We start from the raw sequence: 25,409 nt of genomic DNA, 5'->3' as shown, positions 1-25,409 counted from the left end.
AAAAGTTTATTTTGGTCCCCCACCCCCTTCCCCTTCACCCCAAATCAAGACTCATAGTGCATACAACACTGATTGAGGTTTCTGGCTAAAGTAAATGAAGATGTGCCTACTTTAAAAGACTGAAAGTTTAGTTCAAGTAAAACCAAAATTCACATATTTTTATACTCAACTTTAAAACTCAAACAGTGTTTAAATCTGAGCAACAAATGGTTCAATATTGACAGCAATTACGCAATGATTACATAGCTATGGGCAGAAACATAACTTCAGATGTTAACAGAATACCCACCAACACGCTGCTGCATTCCTAGAAAAACAAATTGTAACAAAACTCAAAAGCATTCCCTGAACCATTATAAAGTGTCTCACTTGAGGATAATGTTACTAACTCACACATGCACTACAATGTTACATGTGAAATTACAAAAACAAACAAGATATGCCTTAGATATATTTTATAGTTAGTCCTACTCTTAATTTCTCTTAACTCTTTAAAACATTACGATTGTCTCATAAGCTCACAAATTCTTTTTACCTAAAATCCTTGTGAAGAGTTTTAAAAAGAATCTTACTAAGGAAAGGAAACAAAGGCACAATTAAATAAAATTAAGGGGAAGAACAGAAGCATCTTGGAGTTTCACACAGTATCCATTAGATGTCACCAAAGTTTTAACCATTCCTTGGGAATTTAAAACGAACACATTAAGAACAGAGGGCAAAAATCCGCAGCACAACTTCTGCTGCTCTTCAATCCTTAGCACTCCTCCACTCCCCCACCCTCCCATACATAACTAATTTCCTCTCTGGCATGATAATGACTACAGTATCAGTCACTCAAATCTGCCTCCTGCTTCCATGCTTCTATTGCACACCCACTTCTTTGGTTTCTTTTGAACATGCTTTTTTTTTTCTTAGATAAATAACTCTGAAAGAACAACAACTATATTTACACTAAAGTAAAAAGTTTTCTTGCTACATTTTTCCTACTTTTAAATCAAGTAAATCAGCAGTCTGCAGAATTTGGTAATCAGTTTTTCAATTAAGAGTTTAAAAAAAATAAGGAAAAAAACCTTTTGAATTATTAAAAACAAGAGTTACTAAGCTCAGTCACCAAAACAGACAATAAACGTTCATGTTCTGCTGGGCTGGAAATGTGAGTAAGAAATTCTACTTTCTTTGCCGGAATGAGCTTTTAACAGAGAAAGAAGCAGAGGAAGCTATTTCTGTCTGTCAGATATGGTAATTCAAGATTATCCAGCCTAAAAATGGATCACTGGGCCAGAGGAAGACCTGACTTACAATAAAGATCAAATGCATCTGTAGTTGTAGCTTATGCCTGCACCCTCGCTAGACAGGTATTTCTCACAGAGTTATCTGAGACATGGACCATTTTTCAGAATTCAAGTAAGCAGCTTTTTAGGTTTGCCACACTTTTCAAACCCTGAATATGCCTTTATAGAATCAGCTTCTTCAAAAGGGACCAGTATGTTTAGCTCCATTTCTATTTTTACTTAGCTTTTGCTTCTCGTTCCTTCCCACTATTTCTATTATCTTTATTTCATTTCCAGTGTGGATTTACACAGTTAAAAACCATAAAACTTATTCACAATATTAAAACATACTAAAACTTTAACCTTGCAGAATTAGTATTTCAACTTTCCTCTGTGTAAATACTATTTTCATTGAAAGCCTCCTGACAGCTATTAGAGTTCTTCTCCCCCAACTCTTACCTTCTTTTCAACCTTCTCTTTACTTTCTTCACGAAGACCACTTAAAAGCTTTCCACAATTTCACAGTACAAACCACAGGATCTCATAAGCTTTCCACCTATAACAGCTCTCTAACAAATTATACAGTAACTATTCAAAAACAGAAAGGTAGTGCAAATCAATTTCATCTCTAAGATAGTGCTCTAACTAATTCTCATCCAAATGGCTTTAATAATTTTTTTAACCCATCAATTTGCACATCCTTACTTGTAAAGATTCAGCAAAGGAGAAAAACAAAGGTATTATTTCATAGCATCCTAGGAAATTGCTTACAGTTTCACAGCTTGCACCAAGATAACTTGGGAAATTCTCTAGGCACACAGAGGGTTGCAAACTGATGTACAAACATGCAGAATCCCTTACTTGTGGGTGCAAGATGCTAAGTGACCTGGCTTATGGAACTAAGTCTACCCTGGCATCACAAAACAGTCTTCTGAACAAAGAAAACTACTCTCTGCTGCTCTTTGTACGTTGGGTTTGGCATGCTCTATTGACATTTGGTAGTGCGCGTTTTCCTGAGTGTCCTTTGGCCCCTTTTTAACCAGGTTTCAGCACCCCACGAAGGGCTTCTTCAAGCTTGACCCTGTAAGCTGCATAGCGGTTCTTCAAGATCTGCAGCTGGTCGTTTTCCTCTTTGTCCAGTATGCGCAAGAAGTTTTGCAGTTCAGGAATACTAAAAGCTTCCCACTGGAAAGACAAAGAGAGCAAAGAATGGAGGAGGGCAACAGAAAATTCACAAATCTTTTATATATACAGTATTTCCAAACAAAACCTCAGACACTGTAGACAATTTCCAACTGAAACAGTATCAGGCACCTTCCTTGTAAATCTTAGGGCATCTGAAAATATTTTACTCTTTTAAATAGCTTTTTTCTTCTGCAGGTAACAACAGGTCAGTCTAACCACAAATGAAATGTTTACGGAAGGCACAAAGGAAATTAACGGGGGAAAAATGTCTGCTTCCAAAAAATGATCTGCCCAGTCAGCACAGCTCAAACAGAAGGCCATTCATCCATGAAGTTACACCAACACTGACCCAGGAGGATGTGACATACCATGACTTCTCCAGTTTCATGCTCACGTAGAACAAAACTGAGCATTTCTGTTTTGGGGCCTGCCACCAAGCGCAGGTAGAGGGGATGTTCTCGGTCTGACAGCTTGCAGGTATAAACTGCAGGAGAAGGAAACCACAGTAATTATCATCTTTACCAACAATGTTTCAAACACTTGGAATGACTAATGCTAGCTAATGCTAAAAAAATTTCAGAAAGATGCACACGCAGCCAAAATTTACACACTGTTTATCTATCAGTCTACATACTGGTTTTGAGCAGTGAGTTTTAGGGAGGAGTTGAGCAGGTGACTGATGGTGACAGTGCAACACTGCCTTTGCACAGGAATGAAATGGCCTCCAGTCAACACAGTACATGCAGGGCAGGGGGGAAAAAATAACCCACAAGAAAAAAATACAACACACAGATCTGTTGCTCTATCTAAGCATTTATGACATCAGAGCTGTGTATCACTGTTTTGATACCTTCTCCACCTAAAATTTCAGGCACAAAGTCTAAAAGACAACTCTGCTTGCCTGACAGCCAGAAACATCTGAACTACTGAAACTGCTCTCAATGTCCATGGAAGGAAGGCAGATTTTAAGTGCAAGAACACAGCATTGGCAAAATGCACCTTTCACTAAAAAACCCCTTTTCCATCTTCTGGTATTTCCATCACAACTTAAACCAAACTCCAACAATAGCCAGTGCCCAGGGACAGCCACGTGCACTAACACGTGAGCACAACACACGTGCCCATGGTCGCCACCTCAAGAGCGGTCTGCCAGTTCCAGTACCTCATACATCACAGACACCATGGCTTATCTTTTTAAAAACCCGTCCTGTAACTTAATCTCACAACTCTGCAGTATAGCAGGCCAGCTAAAATTTAGGACCTGATAAGGGCATAAAATAAAATGGACTGCAAAGCACAGGAGAGCTATGTAATGTTTTAGCAGGTGACTTTGTCTTGGATGAATTATCCTGAAATATCCCCAGCCTTTTACTGTCTTACCACGCTACGTTACATATGGAAAAAAAGACAAGGTAGGAAGATTGTCACCCCCATTTATTTGAGTAATACTTGCTTATTTATTATAGTAATACTTGCTTACTTCAAGTATTACTATAGCACAACTCCCTCCCCAAACCCTTCCACTACCAAAATGCCAAAAGCTCAGCTTATACCTTGATCTTCCTTGTGACAGCGTTTATAAAGTGCAAACTTAGCAGGGTTGTCAGCCACAAAGAACTTCTTGAGCAAGGCCTCGATAACTTCCCGAACAGTGTTGGTGCTGCTGATGTGGAGGGTGTTCACGCAGCCGTCCGGCAAGTAGAAAGCAGTTTCCTGGTTGCTGGGAGTGTACCTCCCCTGGCTCTGGGAGGACTGCACAGTGATGGGTCTGCATAGTTCCATCTGCACTTTGATGAAGCCAGTGTAAATCCCATTCGCGTTCTGCAATGAAAGAAAGGCTTGAGCTGTTAAAATCATCAGCAATGACCACCTGTGACGCAACAGTGGAGCAACTACATGAAAATGCTCACAGTGAACACTATTTAAATACCACTGCAATACATGACATCTCACAGGAAAGGTATTGTTTTGGTAATTCAATTATTCTTTCTGGAATACCTTCTCAATATTAATTTTTCTTATTAATAACTACTAAGTATTAATTTTTTCTTAATAATAACTGTTGAATTCTAAGTATATTCGGACTTAATCAAGCAAAAGGTACAACATACCAGAAATAAGTTTTCACTTTAGGAGAGAACTATGAAGTGAAAAAGATCACTAACACCCATCTTCATCAACAGATTTAATGCAGAAACACAGAAACTGTCTCCCACATTTTAGCAGTCTTTGTCAACTTAGTCTAAGGCATTTAGATGGTCAAATCGTGTTAAAAAAAAAACCTAACTAACAAAAAAAACCACAAACAAACAAAACAAAAAACTCCAAATAAATCAAAAATCCCAACCAAAATACGCAAAGAACTCCCGGAAAACAACAAAAAAAAAAACGAAACAAAACCCCCCTAAAAAACAGGCAAAACCCCAAAATAAATGCCAATCCAGTTAACATCTGATATTGTTTATATCAGTTGCTTTTGAAAGATAGAATAGTGAAGTAAATCAAACCTTACTGAGCTAGAAAAATTTTGACTATCTGGTTTTAGCCATACTAAGTCCTGATCCACATACAAACACATAACAAATATCTTTTTAGTACACAGTCATACTTATATGGTTTAGGATATAAGGAATTTCAAGATTTCCATATATACCCACATGAATATGCCATGTATTAGAAAATCTGGACAGCAGAGCAACTGAGTAACAGCTTGCTAAGGAGATAGATGTGAATTTTGTTAGTATGGTCTTGAGTAGACTGAACTGAATGTTAGACCTGGTTCATAATCCTTGGAAATGAGAAGTCTTATGTATTTCAGTTTGTAATTTCTACGGTTTTTGGGGGAAGAAAGTCTCTTCATGCTGAAAACATGTATGACTACTCTGAAAGTTAAGTATCCTATAATAAATACTTCATGTTTTAACTTTTATCACTGCTTGAGCATCCTTATCAAAGAAATCTGACAAAAATTTATCTGCAGAAACAAGAAAAATATACCTTCATTTTTACCATTTGAGCATTTTCAGAATTTGTAAGAAAATGATGACAAATGTACACCTTAGTGTGAGCTTACAGTTTACCTTAAACACATTTCAAATTACATCAGTTTGTTTTTACAGCACTTTGGTTTGATCCATGTAAAAGAGCTACAGGGATAAAAAGCATTTCAGACATGAGTTTTGACTTGCCAATCTAAGGAATGGTCACTTAGAAAATCATTTAAACAGAGAGAGTTTCATATGTAACATGCTGAGAATAAAACAAGTCACAATGCACTACAAAGTTACAACTTAACATTAAAAATTACAGGAATTCTATGCATAACTTACCAAGGTCATCTTTAATTTATCAGTGACAGATGAATTATAGCTTTGTATCTTCTCTTTAACTTCTTCCTTACTGAGATAAACATGAGGTTCTCTCTCCTTCTGAACATCCTTCAAAAACAAGACAGCAGTTTTAAAACTCAACAAAAAATAAATTATGATTCTGGACACAAACATTCTTAGTCCAAATGGTAATTATTCCACAGAGGCACAACATAACAGTAATTAGCTGTGCAGCAACAGAAAGGATTAACACATTAAGCAAATCAAACAGAACACTGGGACTGAAGGGAGATGGTTTAATCAATACACCGAAATTAATCTGTGCCCTTTTGCTGGCAACTGTTTTCCTTCAAATATTTTGCAGTAGTATGCAAAACAGCTCAGCTCATTTTATGGCTTGATTTCCTCATGTCAGTGCTATGCCATCTTGTTAAGAATACTTAAAAATTTCGTTAACTATTACTTGGATAATAGGTATTACTGAACAAACGAGGAGTACATCTGAAAACAGCAGCACATCCCAACAAGTACCCCAACAATCCCAGCATGTGCCAACAATGGCACATCCCTGCATTCCAATGTGACAGACAGAATGTAATATACAGGGTCACTGCCTACTACGTAAACCATCAGAAGTAACTCTCCACATACATAATGTTACACCAATTGCATGTTTTTTTTCCATGGGGAAGGCCCTATTAAGATTTTTCAACAGTTGCTTTTACAAGGTTGCTATGGATTTCACGTGTAGCAGTAAAAGAAGACCCTGGAATTGGATTTTTTCCAAATAAACATTTGTTCCCAATCTGTATTCCCGCAGCAGCAAACCAGTGTTATAAATACACTCCAGTTTCTACCACTGGCACAAATGCCTTATATAGTATGTAAGAGTTTCAGCTCTCAGCTTTGATGATTTAAGGCTTCAATTAGAAAAGGGAGAAGCTTTGAAGATGCTTTCAGAGAACACCTGAGCACATTCACCCTACAGACAAACCAAGACACTGTTCCATCTGTCCTCACAAATACATTCCAAAGTAATGTATCCTAAGAAAGGGCTTCCCTGACTGCAATGGCCTGTTGGGTATCCCACTCTATTGGACACCACTCAGCACAACTCAGCACACAACTTTTGCAGGCACTTCAGTTTGTGAGACACGACCCCAAAGATGAGCACATCTGCTGTGGCATTGTAAGATTTCACTTGCCAGAAAGAATCTGCTGAATTTCTTCTGTCTCCTAATTTAAAAACAATTATTTTTAGCTCTTTTAGGCTTAGTTTTGCTTTTCCTATATGGCATTTCATAAAATGACATGCTGGAGGCAGACTTTTTCCCATAGCTATAAAAAGAAAGGTATGGTCTGAATGGAGAACTTGAAGCCAGAAACCTTGAATTCTGATCTGGGCTCAGATACCGATTTCCTGCGTAACATTGAGAACATACCTTTATTTCAAGGTCAGGAAACTGAGGCAAAAAAAGTACACCAGTAAAAGACCACTGTGCTATTAGTTCTTTAAGCACAACTCTAAGATTGTGTAGCATTTTGCACAGTTGCCAGACCCCACCTACTATATTACAAATACCAAATTACCAAATGTTTTTAGAATTCAAGTCTCTATTCTCCCTAGAGAAATGTAACCTTCTTGCCCTTCTGTTTTTCATCTTCCCTCTGCCCCAAATAATAAAGACAGACAGCTTAATTTAAACTGCCCACTTCATCTCCCCAAAGGCTCGTTCAGCTTTATAGTGTTCAATCTGGGGGCAAACAAAACGGACACAAAGGAAGAAAAGTGGATGCTAAAGGGACAGTAAACGGACTACAGGCCTCTATCTGATAGCTATATGACACATTTCAAGAATCCACACTTTAACTTGCAATGTTCCCTGTCGGTGTAAGTGCAGACAACCTTCTTCACATGGATACCAGCCAAGACTCACCTCAGAGACAACAAGCACATTGTGGAATTCATGCCTCTCCAATCTACTAACAATATTGATACTAAAATTCCAATACTGGACACCTCAGCTTTAATGCTTATTATTAATTCATTGCTGATTGTTCAAACAGGTACCTACCCTGCTGGAACAGTCACCAGGATTACTGAAGTCACCCACAACATTTGCTATTATTAAGCAAAAACACTAACTAGGAAAGAGGAAAAAACCTCACCTTTCTTATGTTGAAACATGTTTAAGAAAAAACAAACAATCAAACAACCACTCCACGTTAACTTCTGTGGCCCTCAAGGTCTAAATCCACAAAAACGACTTTTAATAACTGTACATGACAAAAAGAACCTATTGCCTTTAATGGCAATGGCACAGGGCAAAATTCACAAGGCTGACATCTAGGAAATTATCTGTATGCATTATTACGAAGAAAAAAAAAAAGGACAAGGAAATAAACCTTGGTGAATTGGTAGGTATGAATAGACAGCAAGAAACTTTCTCCTATTTTCACATAGAAGAGTTTTCATACTGTTCTCCCAGTATGACAGAAATTTGATCTGGTTAGAAAAGACACCACCCCACAAGATCACTCTAACCCTGGGGATCACCATGGAAGCAGGCATGACAAGCAAAATCCAAGCACAGCATCAAAGCCCAGCATTCAAGCCAGCAGATTTCCCACAGACTAGCCCTGGTGATGCTCTTGTAGTCAGCCTTCCCAGGTGCAGCTCCACTAAAGAGCCGTGGGCCATGAGGCATCACTGGGACAGCTGTCATTCCCTCAAATGAGTGAGACATGATTCCATACTTGAGCATACCACAGGAATTTCTGCCTTCTTGCACTAGCACTAGAGGCCAGACAAGTTTGGCAAAGCTTAATGAAGCCCACGAGAAACACATCTGTGTGTTTACACAAAAGCGGGGATTGCCTCCTTTTGTAGTGAGCGTTCTGCCAACAAATCTTCTAAACAACCAAAGCCTGTGCCTTAATTAATTTCAACAGCATGTAGTTCATAGCAAATCTCTGAACTGAATGCAAACAGGACTACTGGGATTAAATCAAACAAATGGACCCAAAATCATTCAATAAAAACACAATACATAATAGGCAGAAATGCTGTTTACTTCAGTCATCACTTTCACCCTACTCCTCCATCTTTCACTATCAAGACCACAGGCAGTGAAAAGTAAAGATGTGTCCCAGGAGAGGAAGTAACTCGATGCCACTGGAAACTTAAGACCAAGATCTTCATGAATTGATCTGGTGATACCATCCTGCAACCAAACAAAAAGCTCAGAACACCCCAACTAATTCATCAGGGTACAACTTCAACCAAGCAAACAAAACCTCCTCACTAGCTCCACACCAGGACTTACAGAAAATCACATTGCTGTCACACAAACTGCAGAGACAGTAAATCCCACATGACTGCTGCCAACAGAAAGCCAACAAAGGAACAGCTCACTGGGTTTATTGAACAAGAAAACCTCAGCCCACCATGATTCACTGGGTCAGCTGCTCCCACTGAATGTCATTAAGCAGAATACACAGATTTGAGGCACCTGTGTCTTTTAATTTTCCTAATTATACTTAGCCAACATACAAAGAGGAGCTAACAAGATGTTATACAGGTTTTTTTTTTTCCCTGGCTCTTCCCCACAACTTTCCTGGGCCTGAATTGCTCTCAGTATAAACTGGCACCTAAATTTTGCCATACAGTTTTGCTAGCCATGTTAGAAGTTAAAATAAGTAAGTCTGACCACCATACTTAGGTGGGTTGAGGAAGACTAGACAAACTCATTTCCCAAAGGAAATAGCAGGCCCTTCGTAACAGGGCCCACTAAAAGAAAAGCTATCCCTGCTAACTCTGCTTCTGTCTAACAGATCAAATTCCACCTGGTTATCTCAGCACGTAAATTTATTACCTGTGAAGACCTTGAGTCATCCAATACAACAGCAGTACTTCAATCATGTCTACCATGGTTTACAATGTGCTTCTGACATCTTGCTCTTGAAATGGCCGCCAAATGGTTGAAGCCACACCTGCTCAGGGAAAGCAATTGCTCCAAAGGCAGCTGTTTTAAACAAAGGAGCAAGAGCATTTTGGAGGTGAGACTGGGCACAGCTCCTCGAAGCCAGTGCACTGCTCAGGCACAGGGGAGCATGATTCATCTCCAGGCTGGTTCAGATGCAGCTGATTCATCTCTGACGCCCTACAAGATACCCAGCACACACCTCACAACGGTGCAGGGATTTGGGAAACTGCCTTTCTTCAAAAGTCAGGCCTGGTGATGAGTTTCCTAACCAAAGATCCTTGTGTATGTCACAGCAGCAGAGTGAAGTATGAGCACAACCAGCAGAGCGGTTCACACTGTGTCTTCTTCCATCAGCCAAGACCTAGATGTTGCCAGACTTAACAATATCACTTCTGGGTGCTAGTGCTCAAAAAATGATCTTTCTCTATAAAACAATGCACAAACATTTCCATGCTATTTTTTTGTAAAAATTAAATAAAATGTATAGAATAGAACCTGAGCTAAGTTCTCTTCCATCACTTAACCAAATTATATTCTCAGTAATGTCTGCCACATCAACACCCCTTTCTCCTCCCAGCCCAATTAAATGTTTTCCTCATCAGAGCTCCTGGTCTCCTTCCACTCCCTGATGTTGATGTGATCTTACCACTTCCTCAGATCAGCACAGATGGGAAAGACAAAAACCAGTCTCAAGGACATGGCTGAATACACCAGAACTCACGCAGATTATGTATTTGGGTCTAAACCACTAATTTTCTAGTCTGAGCTATTAATTTTTTTAAAAATCATTCTGTCCTTCACAACACCTACAGTGCACACCACTGGCAGCCATTTGTATTAAAGGCATTTCTCAAGTCAACCAAAGCAGCATTTCATTCTCAAACAAAATTCCTAAGCAACAGCTGCCAGTAAGAGGGAAATGAGGCAAGTGCTTTCATTTTCCCAAGGGGAATAGCTGGTCTTTCATTAGAGCTCATGATGCAATGCCTCTTCACAGTTGAGCTTCCTCACAATAAAAAGAGCAGAACATTTTTTTCTTTATCGCCTGCACCCCCCATGCTCATCTCATTTATTGTAGCACAGATGTTTAGAGAAGCAGCACTCTCTTTGTAACATTTATGCTGAGTGCAAAGCCCTAGATGAGACTAGCTCAGCATGAATCCTCAAGAAACACAACTAAAACTGCACAAATTACAATTAAAGTGAACTGCAAATCAACTTGTGGTCCCAAAAAAAAAAGGAATCACATCACATCAGGGGCTTTATGGAAGTCTAAGTCTCACGGTTGCTGCCAACGCTAGTCCTGAATGCAGTAATAAAGCACTAATAAACTCAACAGCTACAGGCTGCTATGGGATGAGGCTAAGAAAGAGTTTCACAAAGAAAGAAAAATCCAAACCCATGAAGCCTGCATCCTCAGGATCCTTGCCTTGAGTCAAATGCCGTGCTTCCCCAAACTGCTACTGCAGCCCTCTATATATGGAGAGATACAAGAAGGTCTCTCTCTTCCATCCAACCTGCTATTTTCACAAAACTTCAAGAAATTAGCATCTCTTCAGGAACGAGGAACCAAGCTCCTCAGCTTGAAAGACAGAGGAAAATATAATGGATAAAAGGTTGTTTAACCTTTCCTGTTCCTATCCCAGAAACATACATAAAGCATTTTTATGAGAAATCTGAAGAACCAGAGACCTGTGGGAACTCAAGCAATCTATTAAGACACATCAGTCCCTATATCAGCTCTCATGTTTCACATTAATCCCACACATACTGTGACCATGATTAAGTCAGATGAATGAAGATGTCATGATCTTGCTGTAAACTGTGGCCAGAAATACTTTTTTAAAATAAAACACTGAAGGTTTGAAAATGAGAAATTCAGCCTAATCTATGTTAAAAAAGATATTCTTGTTTAGTCATAAAAATTACAGCCAGTGCAATCCTACTTATATCACATTTGCATTAAAGAAAGGATTTAAGTAACTGTGCTACCCTACAACAAAAAAAGCAAAACAGAGCATACAGGAAACAAAGTAAATGGAATTCTGATCTCAGTTGTTACTCCTACAAGCAAGAACAGCCCTTCCTACAGCCTGCCAGCACTCTTACAGGAAAGAAAGAAGCTAAAACTTTGCAATTAAATTATTTTGAAACAAGCATCTTACTTCTCCCTCATCCTAACTCTCCTGAGAGCATAGCAGCTTTCCCAGTGACAGTAATTTCTCCTTCTATCCTGGGGCAAGCCTGAACTCCAGATATGTGCTCTTCCTTCATCTGAAACCCTGAGACTCACCAAGCAGAGACACAGCCAGTCAGAGACACCAGTAGGCAAAAAGGTGTGAAAAAGACTAACTGGGGGCAGTGCGGCCAAGAAACACTAACCTCCAAATATCTCCAAGCACTGACCTTATCACATAGCTGAATCTTGAAATGGTTGCCCTCTCCTGAACAAGATGAGATTGCTCTCTGGGTCAGGGAAAGAGGAACTTTTCTGACAGGATGGATGTGGGCAGAATCTTCCTGTAGTGCCTTTTGCTTTCTGCAGCCAGGGAGATCCAATTCTCACAGCGGCAACCAGAGCAAGGAAGCAGTCTCTTTTTTAGGAAAGGATTTTGTTTTTCTAAGCAGGTTTGGCTGACATGAGTTTGAACAATCATCCTGACAGCCAGAGAGAGTTCAAGAACAGCCCACGTGTTCTCCTGACAGAGCAAGAGAAGTGGCACCCTCCCAGGTCAGGTGTACAGGGCATCCAGGCTGATATTCTGCCTTCAAAAGCAGCAAAAACAAAGGCTATTTCGAGCAAGCATGTGAGCAATTTTTTCTGCAGCCTCTCTGCTGGCATCCACAAGTGTGGAAGCAGGAATTCAGAGGGCACCTCCCTTCCAAGTCTGTTAGGCATCCATTTATGGGCCTGGTGCCTATGCACTGCCAACACTGCCTGTCTCTACACCTCCTGTGGCAAGGTCCACAAATTCATCACTGCACTGTGAAGAGGTACTGCCATCTGATCTCCTATTGAGATAGAAGAAAACTTCTGTTAAAAACACTGAATGCTCTTTAATCCTAATATGGCAAGACCTTGTAAAGCCAAGTTTCACCTTCAGCTTTTCTATCACCTTTGTGATTTTGTAAACCACAGTCACACACCCGCTTTTTCTCCTCTGCAAAGTGAGGAGCCTTGAACTCCTTAGTCTTTTCTAAGGTATTTGCTCCATCCTCTCAACCATTTTACAGCAGGGTGACTAACCACAAAAATGGAATGTGGGGACCAGACCTGTATCAGAACTTGTTAGATACTCTTTGTTTATTGATCTGTATGCTACAGGTCTACAACAAATCTTTACTTTTATCCATGATGCAATGTGGTCTCCCTTTCATAGTGGTAACAGAAATCCCCATGCAACACCACAGTTTATAATTTTATCATAATTTTACGAGGCACAGGCATTACAGTTAATAAATACTTGTTACTTTCTGACTATTTGCAGTTTTTACCAAGTATCACCATGTGGTTTGGCATGCTAATGAAAGCAATGAATGACAAAGTAAAACATCATGACTCCATCTGCCCCCTCTGATGTAAACACTCAAATGTTTATATGGTGAGTATTTTTAAGCAGCAGAGAAACAAAACAAAAGTTGTAACTTCCCTTTATTCCTTTTACCAAATTATTTTCCTTCAAACAGAACTAATATAAACACAATTCATATTCAGGCATTGTGAAAGGAAGGCTAGAAAATGGAATATATTTGTTGGTGACATTAACATCGTTGCTACAGTTTCATTTAAGTTCATCATGACATCACCTCTGAAAACCCCTAGTTACAAACCCTGTCGTACCCTACATGGTTGTACTTTAACTACTGGCATGCAACCCAGTTTCAAAAAGCAGTCGTCTGTTTAAAGTGAAAACCAACTGTACAAATAATAGCAACTCAGGCTTAGCATTATATTTTGTCCCTAAAGACACAACAGACTTTACACAGATTTGTAAATTTTTCCCACTCCATACTATGTCACATTTTAAAAGAAATATATTACATTATTTAAATAACATTTAACAGCCGTTTCAGTTTTGCAAATTTCACTAAAACTAGATGTAAGATCACAGTAAATCACTTCCTTCAGGTCTCCTCTTCAGAAAGTGTGAATTTTAACTGCTGGCTATTTAAGCACATAAGGTGTTTAATGAACTAAAATGGATTACCAGCCTCTGTGACCAGTACAACAAAATCAAGGTTTTAAAAGATCATTAGGAAACAAGCTTATACAGGATATTGTATTGAAAACTACTTAGTATATCTTGAAAGTTAAGTATGGTCTGAAGCCCAGGGTACTAATACAAGTAGAGACCAAACAACTAAGCAACATTAGGGCTCTGGGTTATTACACCACAGTATTTGCATACGACTCTACAATGCAAGAATCCATCATGTTCCATCCAACAGAAGCCAGGAAGACGTTGTTTACAATGACAACCTCCCAGGTCTTCAAATGCAACTCTCTACAGTTTACTTTAAAGCTGACACTGGAAACCAACCAGTCATTCCTGGGGAATCGAGCCCCACGCCAGGCCAAGGCATAGTTTTCTCCCTGTACTTACAGCCGGCACTTTGCAGTCTGAAGCAAGCTCAGTTGTGCGCCTTGTCTCAGCAGAAGCTGGGTGATATGCCAGCTTTTGCCAAGTGTGTCAAACACCATTTTATCTTTAGAGCAACATTCCCTTCTTGGGTTTGGTAGGGTAGTTCTAAGATTGTGTCACCAAATTACTTTTAAAACCTGCCTGCGCTGAGAAAAGACAAGGACTTCATAACCAGGCCAAGCCTTAGGGCTGGTGTCAGACAGAAATAGTGAGCCTGTACATGATCACAACAGTCCCACCAACCAAGTAATTTTTGTTTGGATTTGTTCCACTTAAAAGGAAAAACACAAACCTCAAAAATGCAGACTAACAATTCTAACCTAGGAAATATCACATAGTGGCTCTTCGGATATAGAACAACCCTGACAGTTTTCCCTTATCATAGACACTACAGTGAAAAAATATTCAGAAATATGAACGGTCTTCTCATAGAAATGTGAGGGTTATGGGGAGGATGTAGTACTTTGAAGAACATACAGTTCTTCAAATTCAAAAAGTTACTGTTATTGTCTTTATCATCCTGATGCTGATCTCACATTTGAAACTCTTCTGAAGGGAAAATGTCCTCCTCTACCATACATGCATCTCAAACTCCCACAAAATTAAGGAAGTACAACTATCTTTTTCAAATGAAGTCTGCTCTTTAAAGGCCTCAAAAACTTGTAACAATAACCTTGGCAGACTGAGAGAATGCTCAAACTTGTAAGCAATCACTGGTATCTTCAGTAATATACACAACCTCTAAGCCAAAGTAGCAGAAGCATCTTCTTAGTATGTTAAATATGATCACAGTAAAACCATCACATGCATTTACAGTCAACTCATGTAACTGCTGCTTTATATATATACAAAAACAGAGCTAAAAACTAACTCCATCCAAAATTTAATAGTCTACACTGACTGGCTCTAGTTTAAAACAAGTTAGGTTTTCATGAAATAAGTACATAGGAAATATTTTTACACCAATACGACCTCTATCACAGCAGTTTGTGCAATTAAGTCTCTACACAACTTCCACAGAAATATTAAAAACCAGTCTCTTCAAAGAGACATCCAAATTAGGTATTTCACAGTGCAAACAAAAGGACGCACCCCTGCTGCCTGGCCTGCACAAAAGCTTCCTCCTTCTTTCATGCTCTAGAAAATTTATATCACACGGCAGATTTCATTAGCACTTAAAACTGTAATGACTGTACCCTTTGCTATAGGCTTTTAATTATCACATTTTATTAAAAATCAGATGGTACCCAAAAGACATTTTTAAACCAGCATACTATAATCATTAGCTTTACCTACTACTGCTTAACTGATCTGGCAAAAATTCAAGAAAGAAAAATGGATGGGGGCAAACTAGGTAACCATGTACTACTGTAGTGTAAACTTACATTGACCTTAATGATAGGATTTTACCTCTATTTTGTATCTTCAGCCTTAAGAAGTCAAATGTTGGGAAAAAAAAATCAGAACCCCTTAGGCAATTATCTCAAGGCTGCAGCAGACAGGAACTTTTCATCTCTTTCTCCAACTTCATTCAATTTGACTGGAATTCCAGTTTGACATCAAGACTTCAGAGCTCAGATACGATTGCTGTTCCAGTAAGAAGGAAAATAAAAGGCTTGGACCACTCTTGGACTCTTTGCTGAAACTCCCTATTTTAAGTTATTCCTCTCATCTTGTGGATGAGGGATGCAGTAGAGCATTCACAGCCCAGCTGAGAACAAACTGGTAAAGGCAGTTGGCTGCTGGACCCCAGCCATCCAGCCCCATGCCACCACCCACCAAAGCTCATGTCCTAGTGACCTCAAGATCACACTGCTAAGATGGTACTCAATCCTCAGATCTCTGCACCGTGAGGAAACCAACCAACGGAGTCAGGACTATTATGCCTTGAATAAACTCATCAGCATGGTAATGATAACCTGCTTCTCTTGTTTTTCTGCCACCTGGATTTTATCTATCACACACACATTTAAGGCTACCAGGCAATTCAGTTGCAAGCAGAGTGAAACTGACAAAAGGACAAGTTTCTCCAAAACTCCTATATTTTCTAAAAAGAAAGGCAAACCATACTATTACCACTGCAAAAACTGAAAACTGCCACTAACTTGTGTTTCAACCCTTTTTGCAAAAATACACTTGTTGCTCAATTTCAGTATGAATTTGTTTTCCAGAATATATACACACAACATTTCTTACAAACACATTCATTTCTTACAAATTAATTCAGGTGCCTACAATGCTGAGACAATTTAAAAGAGGGCTGCTTTCAGCCATATGCCCGCTTCTCTGCTACATGCTACCACTGTCTGAGAAACCAATGTAAGTTGTCACAGTCCTCATCCAGTAACAGAATCACTACCAGCCAGCAGATTACTTCCACAAATCTAGGAGGCTCCTTGCTTAAATAGGATGAATAAGGTGGGTTTTTTTTTTCTTTTTACAGGTGAAAAAGAACAGAATAAACAAACTGAAAACAGAAGAACTAGCAAGGGAAAGCCAGGATTTTGTTTTATTTTTGCACAGTTAAAAAAAAAAGGCCACAGATAACATAAGCATTAATTAAGTCTACAGCATGGGAGAATTACCTACCGTGCAATAAACACCTCGTGGCACAAGTCCCAGGTTACCCAAACACTGTGCTAGCCTGGTGCCATCTATCAGCAGACAGTTTACACCACTAACATCTCCAGTGCTCATGTGAGCATGCTGCTCCCTTCTCATCAACCCACAGTTTCTGTATCTGGGCAGACCATTCTGTCGTAGTGAACCGGTTTAGAATTGCAGGACAGTTGTTACACTCAAGCATTTATTTTTTTTAATAACATCAACAAAAGAGTGGAGTGATAGCAGTTCTATTTAGATCAACACACAGTGGAGACAGAACAGAGTAGGAGGCCACAACTGGTAAGCGTTCAAGGCAGGTGTGAACAGAAGACTTGAGAATATGGTTAATGAATATCCCACAGGAAAAGGTGGATAAACCATCCCTCCATCTGAGGAAAGGTCAGGAGAACAGCAATTAGGCTGCACTGGAGAACAGATAGAAGCATCTATCTTGCTTAAAACCTGATGCTATGGCCCAACTCCAAACACAAGTTATTTGGCCATGCTGGAGAATGGCCACCAGGAAACCAGAGAAGGGGGAAAATGATTCCATGCTTTGTTCTTAAGGAGCAAATGGGAGAATGTGTTGACTTTACAACATAAAGTTCAAAAAGTTGTTCCTTTTTCCTTTCCAAACAGCTATTTCCCTGCTTTTATGGGCAGGATGTTACAGGCACAAGGAAGCGCTGCTGCTACTCCACCTTTCCTTAAGCCTGACTTCTGCTTCAGGAAATGTAATTATGAAGCATATGAAGGTATGAGATCTGCTAAAGCTGATAGGCATTTCAGGTGGAAGCAAAGGAGTCTAGCAGAATTTTTCATTTAAAAAAATCCTTTTTAGAGATAATAAGGATAATCAGTACCACCACACCCTCTGAGAAAACACTCAGAAGACAGAACACATTGAAAAGGATGGGCCACCTTACAGGCAAGCATCAAATAAGCTGCAACCAGTACAATCACAATTTCCTCAAATAAGCAATAAATTCTGCAAAGCAAAATCACTGCCTTTTAATAGAAGTATTGGAAATGTTTTGTTAACATTTCCTGTACTTTAACAGAAAACACAGAGAACTCATGGTTTAAGCCAATAAAATGAAGCATGCAACCAGGTATCAATACCATTTTAAAAGGAGATAAAAATAGAAAATTTTAAAAAACAAACAAAAACCCCCAAAACAAAACAAAACCAAAAAAAAACCAAAAACAAAGCAAAAAAACCCCCACATCACCCAGCTGGGAACACAGCATTATTTGCCTAGGTCTTTAAACTTACAGTTGTTAAGTTATTAAGTTATACCTCTATCTTATCTTATTAGAAGTTTATAGATCACAGGAGCCATTCTTAGCTTACAAATATACACATCACACTTAAAACTGTAAAGTCAAGGGGAGTCTTTTTGAGAGCTGGAAAAATTAAGAATATATCTGGAACTTTTGACACAGACAAAAGCATTAACCTGTAATCAGACCAGTCAGTTCACATCCACTCTTCCACTGAGCATAAATAATACAGGTCCACTAACAAGACCTCTCTAATTGCCACATGTGAAGGGTCTCAGCTTCTACCTCAAGCAAGCCATGTAATTAATTGAAGTATTGGTACTTCTTTTGCTCCAAACCTGTACAGGCAATTTTGCCAGAACACTGAAATTCAGCCAATTTTCTACCAGTATGTCTTTTGCATAATGTGATAGCAAAAACTCTTCAAATCGACAAACATTGTGGGTTCACACAAAAAGTTATTCTGCAATGCCTGGCTGCAAGGGGTAGGGAATGGGGAGAAGAACACATAGGTGCTTCCCCCATGCAGCACCCTAGCAAACACTACCATATTATAACACAAGGAGCAGAACTGGAAACCAAGGACAACAGAACAATGCAGAGGGTGTTCAGGAGGCATTAATTTAGCATCCAATCACTTCTGTCCCACATTAGGAATGTCGGAAGGTACAGTAGCATAGTAGTAAGCCTCACTCTTACATAAAAACTACATGGCACCCCGAGTATAAGAAAGCTATCTCAAAATGGCAGAGCACAGTCTTTGATCAGTAGGACCACTCATCAGGCAATCCTAATGAAATCAGCAGGATTCTTCATTTATTAATTAGTAAAAATTAACAAAAATCAAGCTAGTTACTTACATAGGCTGACTAAGGTGACACACACTAATGCCAACATAAGCATATATTCAGGAATGGCAACTTTTCAGAAAAAATGGCATGGCAACATCAAAGTATAGAAACACAAAGAACAAAGGGAGCTTACTACATGCTTTTGAACAAATAGTTTTTACGATGCAAAGTGGGAAGAAGCTAGCTAGAGCTTTTCAGCATTTCAGAAAAAGAGCACAGACAATCTAAACAAGCAAACTACAAAAGGGTAGATCCTTTGTGATCCTAAGAAAAGATAAAGCTGTGGGGTATACAACTTGAGGTGCCACCACATCTTCCAGTTTTACTTCAGTAAAGGTGCATTTTGTTTGCCATTTCTCAATCTCGTACATCTAACTAATTTACATTATTGAAAAATTAACAAGACTCTCAAACATCTTATAGGTTTAAGCAGACTAGGAAATACCACATTTCTAGTGAGTCAGAAGTCATCTAGTTGTACCCTGAGGAAAGAGTGATCACAACCAGCAACATCTTGATATTACTGGTAACATAAGGAGAAAATGCTCTCAGTTTTTTGTACTCCTAAGCAGTTTTACATGGCCACATAATTATGTTAGAAATTAAGCACACCTGCATCCAGCCACCTTCCCATACAGATACATGGCACTAACCCAGCCCATACACAGGCTAGCCAAAAAGCCTGCTCTGGGATGAGGCTTTCCAAAGCAGCCTCTGCTTCTGACAGGAGGGCAGACAATGTGCAGACTCTGCACTGTGTTCTCCTGCCACCAGAGTCCCAAATCCACGCTCCAAGACATAAAGGATTAAGCTGGGCAGGAAACCTACTTTTTCCAACAGGACTAACCCTGCTACCCCTCCTCTCCTGCTTGGCACGCCTTGGGAGACCACAGCCATCACTATCTGTTTTTCCTGCCTACCAGAACACCTGTGTCCAACCTGATCTCTAAATGCTTTGAAGGGAATTCATATGCATGTGAACTGGCAGATGGAGTATCACCAGGGGGTCATGCTGTTGTTTTAGCTAGTTCAAATGTTGTCAATGAAACACTTAACAGAATAAGCTTCACTGCAGAAGCAGATTCTTCAATAAATTAATAATAGATAATAGGTAGATGACCAACTGACTGCCATAGATGGTGGGTGGAGAGAGGCTCCCTGCTGGTAGGCATGGGAATGCCAGCCATTTGCAGTGACTTGCCCATTAACAGTGAGCATCAAACACACTCCTGTGTATTAGGACTGGTCATAACTACATTCCTACTCCCTCTGGGATCTCTTTGCAAACTACTACTGGTTAGGAGAATAATTTGCCAGCACAACTGTACATTCCTGGGAATATTTCGCAAATCAGTTGTAAACAGTAGGCTTAGCAAACCTCTTCTAAACATTACACAGAAAAAGCAAACATTATCCCTGCACCCATAACCTCAGCACTCTTGCGTTCCAGTTTACACTGAGTCCCATACATCTATTTAATAGGATGTTTTGAAATACCAAGTTATCAGGAATGCTGGCACTGGAATATTGATTCTCACATTAACTTTTCTAACATTACAAGGTCTTCCAGATCTGACTGCTCCAGTTCAGAGCACTCCCACTGAAAAGGCTACTGCCACCCTCCACCACAACAGCTGTTTGCAGAATGTGATCTTAGTTCCTGTCCAAGCCCTCGTTGATATCTGCTGTCTTGACTCAAGCTGTTTAAGTGACTGCATAGTCTTGAAGTAAAAAAGCACTGAACAAATCCAGTTGAACAAGATTAAAAACGAAGGATTAACAGAAGAAAGAGCAGGCAAAGGAGTACAGCAATGCTTATTTAGATTTAAAAATAACAGAACACAACACTCCCATACCCAGACTGACTTAGAAACTCCCAAAATCCAACTTGTTTTTTAGAAACCAGAGACATCAAAATGCTGCCAAGGGACACCTGGCCCCTTAAGAGGCCTCTAATTTACTGTCTCTGCAGCTGGAAAATGGGGAAAGCCTGTATTTTTCACTCCAGCACTCAAACCAGGAATGAACAGCCAGTTCTGATTTTGCCATGAACACACATGTAGTTTTAAGAGGTTTGAATCTATGAGTTTTTAATTGTGTGCCCTTTGGAAGTGAAGTACTGAGCAAGTGTAGGCTATAAGCTTCACTATGAACTTGAAGACAACCCCTAAGTAATGGGTTTAAGTATATTTCACTGAAAATAAAGCTAGGGAAAGGGACTAAAAATTTTCAGAAGATAAATACAGCAAACACCCAAGCATCAAATTTGCAATAATAATTTGCAAACAGATTAGTTTAAAAGAACACAAACCATTACCTCTGTGGGTACACAAGCATGTACTGATTGAAATTGTACAGATGGCAACAGCCATTTTGTAGTTGATCACAACTGCAATTAATGTTAAAAAGCTTGAGCTAAGGTTCACAACATTATGTATCAAGAAGACATTTTTCCCCTCTCTCAAAACTCCAGCCAAACAGCTCCACTGGAGCAGAGGGAGAAGGTGCAGGGAAATGGATTTGTCTATGACAGAAATTCCTCTGAGCGTCCCTGGAGCAGCTGCAACTGCAAAGGGAAAGTTGTGGAGTCCATGAGGATGACAGGGAACCAGTGGGGAAAGCTAGCACAGCCACAGTAGGTCAGGACCATGTGCTGAAAGAGATGCGTTTAGTGCTGTTTCAGAATTGTTGCTCAATTCAAGGTCCACTCTTTAAATAAATTCATGCTTATTTTTGAGCAGCATGGTTAGACTTGTTCTCATCAACAACTCAACAGAACTATAGAACAAGCTAATCAACTGATGGATTACCATCAGTGTATTATTCTCCACACTATACATAGCATTATTTTCCTCATACACTTACAAACACAAGCTTTTTTAGGTGTTCTGTGGTGATACTTTCATCAAGCAGCTCTAACTGTGAGGCTGGGTCTGTAAGATCCGTTGCTGCAGAAACTAGAAGCCCAGCAAAGAACGAAGGAACAGTGAGAGGAACCTCTCAAATGAATTTGGCTTGGCAGGAACAGGTTCTGCCCCTGCCCTGAAAAGGAGTTTAAAGTACAAAAATATCCACAGATGATTGCTAATGGTAGGTTCTCTCCTTTTAGGGGAGCTGACTTGAGATCTGAGAATTATTAGGATTAGCTGAGTCATGAACATTCACATCTGCAAGCAAAGCAAGCACAAGCCAGAAAAGCTCTCTGCAATGTGAGACACAAGCAAAAGTCTGTCACAGCTGTAAATCTAACCAGATCAGAAGCAGAGGACAATTCTTACTACACAGAGGAGGGAGCAAAGTGGGGGAGAGAACAGGACACAAGACACTGATCAAATCTGTTCTGATCAAAACACCTGAACAGTTTAATTCCCATGCCAGGTGATGCAATAACACAGAGGAGCCAGTTCCACCATATACACACAAGTGCCATACATGAGAAATCCTAGCATATCCAAGATGCCTGCATAGGGCAGACAGATATGTCAGAGGTTCAGCTGGATGCCTGCAACCTATCAAGTGGCAACAGGAGACAGAGCAAGATATACATCCAGCAGTACCCAAGACAACATTAGATACCTCTGGTTTAAGAAGTCCTGAGTCCCAACCCACAGGCTGACTTGGTGGTGAGTTGAATGGCTCTTAACTGTGCTGGCAACATCATCAGTGAGACACCTGCATATGAGCATTCAGTCCAGAGCTGAATCCTACTCCAGTCACATCCACAAGAGGCAGACTTCAAAAACATAGAAAGACAGAGTGGTTTTTCCAAGTGGATCTGTGGATTCCATGTCACAGCACTCTGGGGATGCTACAAGTCTACATGGGTGCAAAAGCAACCAGGTAATTCCCAGGAAAAAGCATCCCAGCCTGCAAATCAAAGGGGCTAGAAGAGTGTTCTGGCAGGATATCACTGTATAATTGCCCTGTTTCTCTTACTCTTCCCCAGCACGTACCATTAGTAATTGCCAGACACTGCTCTAAGACAGATCTGGCTTTTGACTTCATATGGGTATTCCACACATTTATGTTTCAGCTTCCATATTAAATGGATATATCATCAGTAATGTGCAAGAGAGAAACAGCAAGTCCCAAAGTGAGGCTGGCCAACCCAGATGGCTGTCAGATGAGGCATGCACAAAGCCTGAGGTGAAGCAGCTAGGGATCACCAATTCAACCACAACCCAAAACACACTTTGACTTAAAGCCAGAACCACGAGCAGTGGTGTACTTGCAGAAGGAAGAAGCTGTTGTTAACATGTTATTATTGGAAGGCACATTCACAAACATTTGTGAAATATCATAGGAAAAAAAAAAATCCCTGCTGAAATGATTAATTCTTCTTTTAATGCAAACTTTGAGCACCATGCAGTGAATTTATGGCCTTATGCCACATACTCCACAATGAGGAGAACAGGAAAAACTCATCAAGATTAGCAGCATATATTCTGTGTGCTGGATGAGGCAAAGAGTCTGTGGGAGGGATGCTGGCAAGTGATAATGTAATTAAAAGTTGTAGCTTAACCCAGAAAGACAAGGAGGAATAATAACGATGGCTTTTCCAAACTTAGCTGTCAAGTGTTTTTAAAAATAAACACAAAAACAATTTAATGTGTTCATTTATAAAATAATTATTTTATAACCTAGAAAGCACAATACAGAATTCGAGTACCACAGAACTAGAATTCATTAAGTATCTATGAAGACTATGACAATACTTTACACGTAAGATGTTTTCAGATTAAACAGTTGCAGTTGACTTTACAATATTAAGCCTTGGCATGCATATTATACACACATATATACATATACACACACGCACGCACATATAGATATACACATACACTCATACCTCAACAAGAATTCTGCTAAACAACCATTTATTTTTACAAGATTTATGATAAACTAAAAGATGTGGAAGTTGAACCTAAATGGAAAAATAAGGTCATAAACAGATAAAACACTGCAAAAATTAATAATGTTTTCTTACTTACTTTCTTATTAAAATAGACTGCAGCATAGGTAATTCTAAAAAATACTTTTTTCAAGAGCTCTCCTCGCTTGGGGGAAGAATTGATTTAGCTTTTTGTACAAATGGTCTTTAAAACATTTTCTTGCTTTAGATGTTTAGTGATCACTTACATGGCTGCTTCCGATTGAAAGACAGTAATTGCTTTCTCCTTGTTACTAATGCTCTCCTCTGTTCTATTTCAGTGGATTGTTCAGAAACCTGACAAGATAGGAGCTACCTCACATTTAGCAAGACCATAGCACTCTTCTCTCACTTGTTCAAGTCACAGCTTTGAAGCACAAGTCTTGAATCTGAAGTCAGTGTTTTAGTATTAAAAACATCCTCAGCTTATTTCAGAGCTCCATTTGAAGCCCACAGAAAAAGCAGTAGTACAAGTTTTCTGCTGCTCTGAAGAAAGTATGGTTAGCCCACCACACATACAGAGGACACTGCAGACAGTAGCTGTTTGAGGGTCTCTACTGAGGGGAAAAAAATCTGCCAAAGGAACTTCCACTCTCTCAAAGAAAGCCTAGCATTCTAAGTAGCAAGCCCAGCTATAGAGAACACAGTTTTTATTTCAACCCACAAGACAGGTATCAAATTGTTACAGCTGGCTTTCATTTTGACAGGTCAAGAGTGATCTGCAAATCCTACACACTTAAGGCACATAAGAGCTAATCTATCTGGCTAGGGCAAAAAGAAAAAAAAAAAAAAAAGGCAAAAATTACCCCCTCTGTGTACAACCTTTGAGGACAGAGACTCATATTTTGTAATATCTGCCTTTCAACTGCAGCAAACATTAAAGGACAAGCATTAAAGCAAGCCTGCTATAAAGGACAAAATTTTAAAACAAACAAACCAACCAACCTACAAAAAAAGAGCACTACTTCTGCCTGAATGTAGGTAGACAAAGAAATAAGGAGAAATGGGAAGTAAAGCCCATAATATAGATGGCCTAATCTAAGTAGGAATACCAAGTGAAGAATAACTAAAAGAAAAATCAGTTGAACTACAAACCATCTTGCTGCAAAGGATATTAAACTAAAATTTTTTAAAACCCTTGAACAACAGCAACAAAACCACTTAAAAGGGTAATAAAGAAAAGCGTGAGCAGATAGGGTATCTTGTCTAGAGTTCAAGAACACATTCACATTTCACAGGGTAATCAGATACAGTGTGGAAGCCAAAGTAACAGGATGCCCTCCCTGAGCAAATAAAAAATTATCAGCTGGAAACTAATAGAACAGC

General features: G+C 39.4%; 1 protein-coding gene across 6 annotated transcripts in view; it reads right to left on the bottom strand.

Annotated features, from left to right (window-relative positions):
• Nucleotides 1–923: 923 nt before the first annotated feature.
• Nucleotides 924–25,409, bottom strand: part of RASSF3 (Ras association domain family member 3) — a 102,648-nt gene continuing 78,162 nt past the window's right edge. For 4 of the 6 annotated variants that reach the window (XM_041711940.2, XM_072922749.1, XM_030259000.4 and 1 more), the window contains 4 exons: nt 5,786–5,893; nt 4,010–4,277; nt 2,825–2,940; nt 1,921–2,456 (listed from right to left, as the gene is read on the bottom strand). In XM_041711940.2, coding sequence (XP_041567874.2) covers nt 2,307–2,456; nt 2,825–2,940; nt 4,010–4,277; nt 5,786–5,893 — 642 coding nt within the window. In that variant the 3' untranslated portion in view covers nt 1,921–2,306. Of the gene's footprint in view, nt 2,457–2,824; nt 2,941–4,009; nt 4,278–5,785; nt 5,894–25,409 lie in introns of all 6 variants that reach the window. The other 2 variants (XM_030259018.4, XM_030259011.4) reach the window with 1 other exon arrangement.

Source organism: Taeniopygia guttata, chromosome 1A (assembly GCF_048771995.1).
Source record: "Taeniopygia guttata chromosome 1A, bTaeGut7.mat, whole genome shotgun sequence".
NCBI classification, from domain to species: Eukaryota; Metazoa; Chordata; class Aves; order Passeriformes; family Estrildidae; genus Taeniopygia; species Taeniopygia guttata.
The sequence above is the reverse complement of the archived record's forward strand: the minus strand, read 5'-3'. Positions and strand labels throughout refer to the sequence as shown.